The 12682-nt window shown below is 37.3% G+C and overlaps 2 protein-coding genes across 2 annotated transcripts; both read left to right on the forward strand.

The window, feature by feature from the left end:
• The first annotated feature begins 3083 nt into the window (after positions 1 to 3083).
• Positions 3084 to 3789, forward strand: LOC122042137. Its single transcript, XM_042602093.1, has one exon. The coding sequence runs from the start codon at positions 3238 to 3240 to the stop codon at positions 3760 to 3762; it is 525 nt and encodes a 174-aa protein (XP_042458027.1). The 5' UTR covers positions 3084 to 3237; the 3' UTR covers positions 3763 to 3789.
• A 5184-nt stretch (positions 3790 to 8973) lies between these two features.
• Positions 8974 to 11980, forward strand: LOC122042136 (mitochondrial outer membrane protein porin 5-like). Its single transcript, XM_042602092.1, has 6 exons — positions 8974 to 9133; positions 9256 to 9323; positions 10850 to 10960; positions 11041 to 11127; positions 11213 to 11421; positions 11502 to 11980. Exons 1-6 carry the CDS (start codon positions 9088 to 9090, stop codon positions 11806 to 11808), a joined length of 828 nt encoding a protein of 275 aa, XP_042458026.1. The 5' UTR covers positions 8974 to 9087; the 3' UTR covers positions 11809 to 11980.
• Positions 11981 to 12682: the final 702 nt, after the last annotated feature.

The raw sequence follows: 12682 nt of genomic DNA on the forward strand, positions 1-12682 counted from the left end.
ATATATACGCTTGGAATTTTAAATAAATTTTTAGATGGTCTTGTCAAATTTTATTTATTAAAAGGTGGTGTAATCTTGGTCAAAATTATTGATATGAAGTAGTATAATTTTAACTAAAGCTACTTAAGATGGTGCAACTTTAGTCAGTGGTGCCCTTACGAGTGTGATGTGATGATAAAACATTATGAGATGAATATATTGTTGGTCGATTTTTATTATTATTTTTTTTTTACTATGCATAAATTATAATTCAACTTTACTTTACTTTACTTGATGAGTGAGAAAAGAAAATCATCTACTTTTTGATTAATTAGATAAAGTCTAAATATAAACTATAATTGAGTTAAGTAAGTCAAATTTATATTGTTGAAATTTATTTGATAAAATAATTAAGTAAATCGAACTTAAAATGAACTAATAATTGAAACGATCGTGCAACACTGTAGAAAGGATATGGCAATAAGAAAACATTTATCAGAGATAAGCGATGTTTCCATTTTGATTAAACACTCACAAAGTACATCGATGGATCTTTTTACCTAATTAAGAATGATCCGATCGAAGACCAAGGATGTGGGGCCTAACAATAAGAGAGTCGCTGACAAGTCATAAGTTTTCAAGGTGAATCTCTGCATAGAGTTAGAATGCGATGGACTATTAATTTATCAGAGATTTTAAGAATTAATCGAATTTAAATTATACTGAATTAAATTTAATTTATTTATCGAGATGACCTGAATCAATAATTTTAGTCGGGCAGAGAAGCCAAGTGGACAGTGTGGCTGAGTCATCGAGCGAATAGAACAGACAAGTGGTCTATCAGATAGAGCAGTAGAGTGACCGATCGGCCGGGCAGATTGACTGACCAAGGGAGAGCAGTCCGAGAGACCGAGTGAATGTGTGGCCTAGTTACCAAACAAGTGAGCCATCGAGCGAGTGAACTAGCGGGCAGAGAGGCTGAGCGACCGAGTGAGCGTGCGACCAGCCGGACAGAGAGGCCAAGCGGGTGATGGATTGAGGCTTGCTATGGTTGCAGTTTCTTTGAAACAGATTCGTCCACTCCGACTATACTTCAAGATTTACTCGGATCATCTGTTTCCTAGGATACAACGGTTAATTATGATTCCCACCAAATATTGATGGTCACGGCGAATTAAGTGATACCCAACTACTATCACCGGCACTCCGCCGAACAAGAGTTGCACGATAAAGGAAGAGGGGAACAAAGGTGGAGAGCTCCTGTTTCTTTTCTCTATCTCTTGCTCAAGACCATGATTTTCCTTTTTATAGGAGCATCATCCCTTATCAACATTGAATGACGAGCAATGACCATTCGATACCTAGTGCCCGATCATTATTATTCGAGAGGTTACGAAATTTCATTAACAATGATTAATGCTTCTGTTATCTTATTGAGCTGAGCTGCAAAAAGAATGTACATGGCAAAATGTTAGTTGTTCCACTTGAATAACTTTTGTCTCGACCGGTCCGACATTTAACGCGCATAGGTCATGCTTACATACGAGTCAACATGAATCAGTATAATCTGGACCTTAAATTTGTATTCTCTGCACATTCATATACGAGAGAGAATATCTTTTCATATATTTATTCATATATTATATGTTAATGAGATTAAAGTCTCATTCATAATAGAGAACTTTTTAATTCACATATATCTAACAAAAATGAAGGTTAAGATCTTGATGCAGCTACTCGAACGCATAAATCAGCTTTAGTGATTGGAAAATGGACAAAACTATTCACATATATTTAAGAGAATGAAGGTTAAGACTTTTATGCAGCTACTCCGGCGCATAAATCAACTTTAGTGATTGGAAATGGAAAAAAGAGAAAGTACAATGAAACTAAAGAACAAGTGGCCAGAAGTAACAATACATAAATGTGTCTGCTGTGGGAGCAGACATTCTTTTATATCCTTACCATAGCGGAGGAAGCAGAGCACATGTACTTCACTTTCTCTACGGATCGAGGGGGTGCCATGTAATCCCTGGGCTGTGGGCTTACATAACCACATTCAAATGGAGGGGGTATCGCCTAAACCTGCACATGGGCTGACTCCGAATCGGATCCCCTCCAAGTCTAGTACGGTTCAAAGGCTAAATTAATCAAAATCGTCAGTTCGTTTGAACCAGATTGTTTTATATTTTTTTAAAACAAAAATTATATAGATGATATATTTTTATTGATCTAAATTTATTAAAAATAATGATGTTGGATTTGAACCTAGATCTCTTGAGGCCAAATATCCTATCCGTTTTATCTGTAATAATATTCATTTATTAGTTAATTATTTAATAATTAACCAATAATTTTCTTATTCTTACAAATTAATAGAGTAAATAATAATAATTTATAAATTATTAGTTAATTAAGAGAGTTTTGTTAGTTAATTTTTAAAATTTTAAATATAATAATAATCTTGATCCGTGATGAATCATGGTAAATTATACATAAACTATAAATCGACGATTCTGAACCATGAATCTAATCATCTTAGATGGTTGAGATTAAAGGTCAACCTTTAGGAATCGTCGAACTGATGATTTCGAACTATTGAGCAGACGATTTCGAATAGTTAAATCGTTAAATTGATGATTCTGAACTGTTGAACTTTCAATTTCGTATTATTGAACTGTCGAACTGTCAATTTAGAGTCAAATCGTCAGTTCTGAACCATCAAATTATCGATTCTAAATCGTTGAACTGTCAATTCTAAACCGTCGAACCGTCAATTCTATACCATGATCGAATTTACTATCGCCTATACACATTCTCCACATTCTACGTTCTCCATGTTAACCCCACCCTCCTTACTAGGTGAGGGGTGATATTGGTATCGCGTCCGGAGTTAAGTGCCGAGTGATGGATAATGGTCCAGAATTGAGAACAACTGAGTGCTTGGAGGTCGAGCTTATGTTGAACCGGATGTCGAGAGCCGGAAGTGACTGAGTGCTGGCAGGTTGGATCACCTGCTGAGCCGGGTCACACTCGGACTTGACTTGACCTGATTTAGACCCTCTCTTGACTAACAACAACTTTGACCCTGACATGTGGAAGAGGCCGACACCTACCGTGTCAAAGAAATTAATATCGTTCCAAAATCACACTGACACCCTTGCAAGTTGGAATATCCGTCGGCTCCAAGTTGAAATATCCGTCAGCTCGGTGGAGCAGAGACGGCGAGGCCATCGATTGTATCATGCACGGCCAGATATGCGCAATTATATAACTCCAATCCTTCCCCTCTCATTCCTCATCATCCAACAAACAGATCGACAGAGCCAACGCATTCAGATCAAATCGCGATCAATGGCGTCGCAGAGCATCGAGAGCCACCGCGATGGCGCCGAGGTGTACCACGGCGACGCCCTCTGCAAAAAGAAGTCCGTCCAACTGCTGCAGCAGCTCGGCCTCCCCGACGGCCTGTTCCCGCTGGACGACATCCAGGAGTTCGGGCACAACAAGGCCACCGGCTTCATATGGCTGGTCCAGAATAAGAAGAAGAACCACACCTTCAAGATGATCAAACGGCAGGTGTCGTACGCCGCCGAGGTGACGGCCATCGTGGAGGACCGCAAGATGAAGAAGATGACCGGGGTGAAGACCAAGGAACTCCTGCTCTGGCTCTCCGTTGTCGAGATGTACATCGACGATCCTTCCACCGGGAAAATCACCTTCAAGACTGGCACCGGCCTCTCCGATAGCTTCCCGGTGCCGGCCTTCGAGCTCGACGAGTGAGGTATATATTCGCACACACACCGCGCAGTCGCCTTCAAGTTTCATACAAAGAAATTAGATAAATAATTGTTGAAAATGTGAATGAGAAATGAGCTAAGTTTAGTCCCATATTGAATGTGAAAGCTGATTTAAATAGAATATCCAATACTTGTTTGAATGTTATGAATATGAACGCGTCTGTCGCAGGAGTGCAAATCTAATTAAGGTCTGAGTTGCGCTTTACTCGTCTACAATCCTTTTGCTTGTGCGTTTTGAAATCAGATCGGTTGGACTTCGATTGCCCAAGTGAGTCACCAAAGTTTTATCACTTGAGTTAATTTTTTTTATATGTTCAATTGGATAAATGATCTACAACTGTCGCGCGTTAATGACGAACCTTAACCACTTGAGCGAAGTATCGGCACTTCGAGCCAGGCGGACGAAAATGAGCATGGGTTTACGGATCAGAGGATGACTCATCATTTAAATAGATAAAGTTCATCATAATCCATTAATTATGATCAATAGAAGGATAGATTCTCTAGATTATTTTTTGTGATCCAGAGAATGGTTCCTGAGCATGTATTAATGGAATACATGACCCCACTTATAAAATAAGTGGAGACCATTAATTCCCATCAATACATACTTAAGGACCATCTCCTAGACTAAAAGATAAGCTCTACCTTTGGATAGAATAGACGAATATATGCAAATTCCATCCACTTCTTTTCCCATTTTCACCTCTCTACCGCTACTAAACAATTGACTGAAAACTAAGAGCTATTATGATATTTTGGTACTGACATTTAATTTAAAATGCTACTATAAATATTTTTTAATAGTAAGGACTATTAAAAAATAAAACATCCTACTATTAGATAACTTATCAAGATAAATTTTATAAATGTCATCTCAATCTAATAATTTTATTACCCTTAACTTCCCTTTCTGCAAGGAACTATAATATTAAACACGTCGAAAAATGTAGTAGAAAAATAAAATTCTATCCAGAATATTCATGCAAAGAAAATCATATACTAAATTTTGTTAAAAGATATATACCTTTACTGTGTGCCCTTCATAATCCCGACAGCAACATTTTTTTAGATGCAGATCTCAATGTGATCAGCATGTCCGCGCCTCTACAGTATTCACACAAATACATTCTCTGTCCATCTCACGAACTTACGACTTGGAGAAGAAATAACCTTTGTTGTGCTAGCAACTACACATGGTTATTTTTGGATAAGAGTGGAGGAAGGAAGAGCAAAAATCAAGAAGATCACACCATCCATATAAGGTGACTTCACCCAGGGTTACTTTACCAAATAGATTACTTCATCAAAAGATTACTTCACCTAAAGGTTACTTTTACAAATAGCTTTTGTATTCATCCAATGAATACAAAAACGTTTTTGTCTCTTGATCTTCCTTTTGATTAATGGTAATATATTAATCTCTATTAATATTCATTAATCTTAATGGGTTGGATTTAGAATATTGGATTAACCATTAACCCAATAAGTCATTAATCCAATAAATCAATGAGTCTAACCCATTACTCAATAAGTCTAATTCGAATTCATTCGAGTCTAACTCAATGTGTATAATTCAGATTAAACTTAACCTCATAATCCATCTCCTAATCAACATGTTCTTTGTGTGTGACCTAATAGGCTCTCATAACGTTGACAATATATCTAAAAGCATTTTAGATACATAAGCAATGAGTGACATCTAGTAATGCATCATTGCTACCCAAGTGACGAGAATGTCGAGATCCGACCTAACCTTTTTGTGTCTATTATCTTGTATGACTCAATCATTCTATCCTTGATATCTAGATTGATCAATGAGGCATATTGATATCTAGATTGATTAATGAGGCATAAAACGTATCATCCTCCTATCAATCTTTGTGTTTCTTGATCTCTAAGTAAACACACTCAATCAAATAAGCTCAATATCACATATTGACTCATTTGAGCATGACCATGCATTCTTGTGTCCTACTAATTATGAGGTCCACATATATCACTTCTATTATATGGAAGGGATAGATCCCATCTACATCACTCACATCTCTCCACATAACTTATTGCATACCCAGTAATCGACTTTATAGTCCACCTTGTTACATGTGACATTTGCCGATACCAAAGTACACAACTCCTTATGTAGGGAACCGTAATGACTTCAGGTCTAAGGACTATTCATACCAATAGTCACATGAGAATGTTTATGACACTCATATAACGATCCATGAAACATTCTCATGGCAGGTCATTCAGTATATATTTTCTAATATATACTCATGTGTCAACCTGATATCTTATATCCATGACTTGTGAGATTAAGTCATCCGACATACATGCTAGTCTCAACACATTAATATTATCCTTGCATATTAATGCTTGACTAGAAATAGTTAATAGTAGTGTTCTATGTATATCTATAATATCTTATTATCAATTTAACCAATTGATATGTTGTAGATTAGAACCTTCTACTTTAGGACATTATTATACTTATTCATTCAACATTGAATTGAAATAAATATAATAACCAACTTTGACTTTTATTAATAATGAAATATGATACAAAAAAACTCTTTACAATCATCTCATAATTAGGGCTAATACTAACAATCTCCGACTAGCACTAGTGGAAAGTCTCACTTCTCTTCCGTTTCACTTCCTCTATGTATAATTTGCAGTTCCGCTTCCAGTGTCCATTTTCACCACAATGGAAGCAGGTTTCTTCCTTAGCAACCCCACCTTTGGATTTCAATGCATGAGTCTTGCCCTTGCCTTGGCTTGGGTCTTACCCTTACCTTTAAGCTTCCACTTGCCTTTGCCCTTTGACATTATCAAAATGGTACTAGGTTTTGCCTTCTTAAGGTTGAGTTCAGCAGTTCTCAACATGCTCAATATCTCAGGCAATGACTTGCCAATTTCATTCATGTTATAATTTATGGCAAATTGACTATAGCTTTCAGGCAATGATTGTAAAATAAGGTCAGTGGCCAATTCTTGGCCTAGTGGAAATCCTAATCGTTGTAGGTTCTCCACATACCCAATTATTTTGAGTACATAAAATCCTACGAGACTTCCTTCTTGTATTCAACATTGAAATAGAGCGTTGGAGATCTCAAATCTCTCATGCCTTACTTGTCCTTGGTAGGCGACGAGAACTTGAATTTTGTTTATAATATGATGGTTGAAGATGATTCATAGTAATTTAACTATGTTTTTTTATTTTACAAGACTTTGTTAATTTTAAAACTTAATGTTTTAAGTACATTTTATTTGTATTTATCTAGTTTTGGAATCAATATTTTTACATTAGTATTGCATTTGTAAATTTAACTCAAATGATTGTTAGATGGATAAAAATTAAGTGACATGTGGTGGATGCATTGTGATGATGTGGTGAATGAATTAAATATTTTGGATGTAAATTTTTTCTATTATATGTGATGGATGAATTGTAATGATGTGTATATTTTGAATTGAGATTATATATTTTTAATAAATATTAGTGATAATTTTTAATATCTTTATAAATTATTATAATTAATATTTAATAGTGTCATTATAGATTAATTAAGATGACATTTTAAAATGACTTTGACCTTATAAATTGTTTTTCCTTGACATTTTCAATTGTCGTTATATCTCTATAATTAAGACATTTTTAAAATTAAAATTGATATTTTATAATTATAATATACAAATGTCAGAAATGTAAGAGGCTTAAGACAACATTACTATATAAGGCATTTTTCGATAATATCATTATAACTTTAATATCACTAAAAATATACTATAAAGATGTTTATATGAGCCCTTCAAGAATATTATTCTTAGTAGTGTACAAAGAGATCCGCTCGGGAATTCTTTTCACTTCCTTGTGATAACATTTGAATACAATTTCATTCGCCATGATTTTTATATGGCGCTTGATTGTGATCATGATTTTATTGTTGCATCTTGGGAAATAGTTGTTCAATATAACTTCAAAGCACTGTCCGAATTGACGAATTTGTTTCAAGAAAAGATAGGCCTCCCTAAAACTTAGTCCAGATTTCCACTCGGGCTTGAAGCTTAGGCACTCAGCAATTCAATCCATCTCGACACCCGGCCAGCTTGCACTTAGCTAGCTTGGGCACTCGATCCGACACTTGACAACTCGGTCTAGTTTAACACTCGGCTAACTCGACACTAAGTAACTTGATCCATCTCTACACTCAGTCAGCTCGACACTCAACTAGTTCGGGCACTTGATTAGCTTTGGCGCTTACCAACTCAACTAGATCGAGCACTCGATCATACCAGACAGTCCGGCCTTCCCGGGCAACTCATCCTTTTCCAAAGAGAGTTTAGAACGTCAAAATCATAATTCGACTAAAAAAAAAACCAGTGCCGCAATTCTAACGGACAGCAGCCCACCGCTTGACATATAAAGTCGTCTATATGCACCTGCGGATATATACATCAAACATGCAGCCTTTTGACTTTGGTGGCCGAATTCGGTCAAAACCGTCGGGCTTAAAAGTGTTGGGATTTCTTCGATTAAAGATTTCTGAGCGATAGATATCGAAGAATAATCTTGTATCCAATTCCACGACGACAGCCCACGGATTACCAGTCTTTTTCCACGCCCACGCCTCCCTATAAATTCCCAGTTGTTCTTCAGCGATCGGTATAGCTAGCAGAAAATTAGACGAGGTCTTGTCACTTTTGAATCTTGATGGAGGGTTTGATACCGATGGTGATCCAAGCCATAAGGAAGAACATGGAAAGGAAGGCGTACCAGTGCTTGGCCGAAGGGGGAGCCGCGCCGGCGGCGCTCGCCGTCGAGTACTGCCGGCCGAGGGAACAGCGGGAGGAGTTCTCGCCGCCTTCGACGCCGTCTCCGTCCGTCGTCCGCCGCCGCCGCCGCCGCCGCACCGCCCGCTCCGGTTACGCCTCTGATTGCCCCTTCTCTTCCGAACCACTGGTCGCTGCCCCCGCCGACTTTGAAGGGTGAAGATGGGTCCCACCCCATCGCCGAGACACGAGGCCGCTGTTAATTTCGCGTGAGTGTTAGGACAAGTGTACAATGTGTTCGTGAAGAAAAAAAATATATTATTTTTATTTTTATTATAGAGTATTTTAAAAAAATATATATTAAAAGAGTCATTTTTCTTAAATGGAACGGGCCTTCGATGGCTTGATGAATTTGGCATCCGGACACGACACGAGACGCGATTTTTTTTCTATAGCATTTTTAAATTCACAGCACTCACTCAAATCATTAAACCACAATTCCCTTCTCTCTCTTCCCATTTCTACCGCCGCCATGAAGGGTCCAGGCCTCTTCTCCGATATCGGCAAGAAGGCCAAAGGTATGATCCGATCCAGCTCTTGATCCTTTTTTCTCGCTCAACCATCTTCGTCGAGCTTCTAATCTGGAGTTTCTTTCGTACCTTTTTTCTTTTCTGCTTGGATTCTGTTGTTGGGAATGCAGATCTGCTTAACAAAGACTACACTAACGACCAGAAGCTGACCATCTCCACCTGTAGTGACTCCGGATTGGTAAAACCTCTTCTGGACATTTGATTTTTCACCTTGAATTTTCCTTCCTCTTCCCTGTTTGTCTTGCTGGATTGGTTTGTCGCGGTGAAATCTCTTTGATTCAGTTGTTGTTTCGTACGTGTGAGAGGGAGAGACTTTCGAAAAACTCTAAATGATCCACAGTAGTGATTGTAAGAACAGGGGGAAAAATCTATAGAAAATTAAATTTACTCGTTAAAAGCATACCTAGCCTATTAGGGCATCAGATTAAGCCAAAAGTTTTGAAATAAATTGTGTCCGTTACAAGAATGAAGGATGGATTTTCTGTTTGAAAAATAATAAGGATTTCAAATTTGGTTTGTAAAAAAGAAAGCATTCCTCTGTTCATGTACCATGGTCTTGGCCTTCTTCACGACGACCAAGGTGGGAGGGACCATGCTTTTTCTGTGGTTAAAAGCATTCCAGAGTCTTTTGCCCATTTTATTTGAATCTTTATTGAAATGAAATAAAATAAATGATATGTAAGATAAACCTTTTAACTATTTTTATGAATAAATATCATATTGTAATCTATTTTATAATTTAATATCTATGAACCTAATATTTTACAATTGCAAATTTTGTCAAAATGCTTCATGATGCAAATCTTATTTGACAACCTTGTTAGCATTAACAACAGTGTTAACTCCAAACAGATTGTTCTCTTTTGGTTTTGCCTTTTTAACACCACCATGAATTAGTACACATCTATCAAATATATGATCGGTTAGCAACGCTAGTGCAATACAGTAACATTCTGTGGTTGTTTGAAACAAATTCTCTCAACTTAATAACTAATTTCCTGTGTTCTTCTTATAACTGTTTGTTTGCCTCTTCTTTCACTGTTTGAAAGAAGGGTATTTGTATTGCACCTTTAAAGAGGCATAATTTTATCTGGATCTTAAAATGATTTTTTTTTTTATTAAAATTCTTAGAATCAGTTATATTACCTATAAAATTTTGCTTATAAATTTTAAGGATCAGGCTTCCTCTATACTTTCTGATTTTTGTTTCATCTCATGCAGAATAAGAAAAACCCATATGCCACCAACTATTTGGGGTGCATTATATGGATATTATCCCTCTCTAGTCATGGTCACTATATATATGAATAAGATGCACGATCATCAAATTTTTTGACATATTTAATAGTTTTATGTTGATTGATAGAAGATTAATGCAACCCTGCACATAGGATTGGATTATGTCAGTGACATTAACTGATGACAAGCAAGCCTTGGTATGTATCTTGTTGACTTCTCTTGCTTAGGTCTGTGGAGATAACTTTTTTCTTTTTGGTTAAAGTCTATTACATTTCTTCAAAATTGTCAGATGCTCCTACACATACCATGCCAATCGTTAATCTGAAATTATCACTTTGCAATGAATGGTTTTACAGTTGGCTTTGTAGATCTTACTAGTGTAGATTACTTTGGGTTTGCTTGCTATCTTAATTTGGTTTCTTGTGGCAAAAAGGAATGCCCTAATCTGTTCTGAACGTCAATCAGGGACTTACTTCTGCTGCAGTCAATAAAGGAGGGCATTATACCTTTGATGTTAGCACACAATACAAGCACAAGAACACTCTTATTGATGTCAAAGTTGATACTAATTCAAATGTGCGTTTTCAGTTCTTTTCCTACTTGTTAAAAATCACATTATGAGCAACAAGTGATTCTCTTTAATTGTTTTTCAACAGATTTTGACAACAATTACCATCTCAGATGCTCTTCCATATACTAAGGCCATTGCAACTTTTAAGATACCTGATTATCACTCCAGAAAGGTAGCAAGCAATGTTCTCTTCTGAACTTACATCATGAAGAAATTTATACGGGATGTTTAACCTATCTTTTTTTTTATCTTTCTAGTTGGAGCTGCAATATTTCCACGATCATGCAAGTATTGCTTCAGTAGTATCTCTGAAGCAATCTCCAGTGGTCGAACTTTCTGCAACACTTGGTACCAAAGCGGCTGCATTTGGCATAGATGCTGGTTTTGACACTGCCTCAGGAAACTTTGGCAAGTATACTCTTGGGGTTGGATTCACGAAGCCGGAATACAATGTTTCCATAGTTTTGTAAGTCTGCTTAGTAACCATGTCAACTTAAAGCATGGCCTTCTCGCACAATTTATCAATCTGTCAACTTCATTTCCTAGGGAGGACAAGTTAGATACTCTGAGAGCATCATATCTACATCACTTGGATGCGGCACAGAAGACCTCTGTGGGTGCTGAGATTGTGAGGCAATTCTCCACGAACAAGAACACCATGACAGTTGGAGGGCAATACGAAGTTGATCCCCTAACAACTGTAAAGGCGCGGTTCAACAACTCAGGCAAGTTTGGAGCTCTTTTGCAGCATGAACTGAGGCCAAAATCGGTTCTCAACCTCTCTAGTGAGTTCGACACCAAGGCTTTGGAAAAGGCTCCTAAGTTTGGGTTGGCACTTGCTCTCAAGCCTTGAATGCACCTGCTAGCAGAGTTTCATGCATTGGTGGAGTGGGGTGGGTAGATATCAAGAAGTTAATAAATCGTTCCGAAAAACATTTTAGTGACTTTCGAAATTTTTATGTTCTGCCATTCTATGCAACTGAAATTTTCCATTTTCGCATGCAAATTCGAGCAGTTTTTCAATACTTGGAACATGTTCTCAAGGTTCATTTTTTCAGGTGGTTGCATTTTAGCCACTATATCACAAGTTCAAACAGTTTGTGAGTCCATAAAAGTACCTCCATGAGTTTTCCCAATTACAACTCGGGGGCTTTCAGGATTTTTACTTTGCGGATGAACGCGTTTTGCAGAGGTAAAATGCTGCTCATTGTTTTCTCGATCTCCTTTCCAATAACCTCAGGTCCTCGGATAAATTTCTATACTAGATCCTTAAGATCGCACGATGAGGCTTGGTTAACCATGATCTCTGTCATCTCTGTCATGGAAAACAAAATACCGGGAGTTTGCCTTCGCAAGAGGATGGATCTTCTAGGGACGGCGAAGACGAAGGAGATCTCGATGGCCAAAGTATTTCTGTGAGTTTTTACGGATATATCGGATTAGTTTGCCTGGACAATTATAAAAAAAAATATTAGTCATAGATATCCAAAGGGAATACTGAATAAAAACGATGATAGTAACATACGTTGGTTCATTGCGTCCTCGAGACAATTGTCTTCCCCGCATTTCTGAGTCTCACGATGATAGTAACATACCTTGGTTCATTGCGTCCTCGAGACAATTGTCTTCCCCGCATTTCTGAGTCTCTGACGCTGAAATGTGACGGAGCTTTAATATCATAAAAATCCTTTTTTGCAATGAAAAACCAGGAAAGTTTACATCTTTAC

Source organism: Zingiber officinale, chromosome 2A (assembly GCF_018446385.1).
Source record: "Zingiber officinale cultivar Zhangliang chromosome 2A, Zo_v1.1, whole genome shotgun sequence".
NCBI classification, from domain to species: Eukaryota; Viridiplantae; Streptophyta; class Magnoliopsida; order Zingiberales; family Zingiberaceae; genus Zingiber; species Zingiber officinale.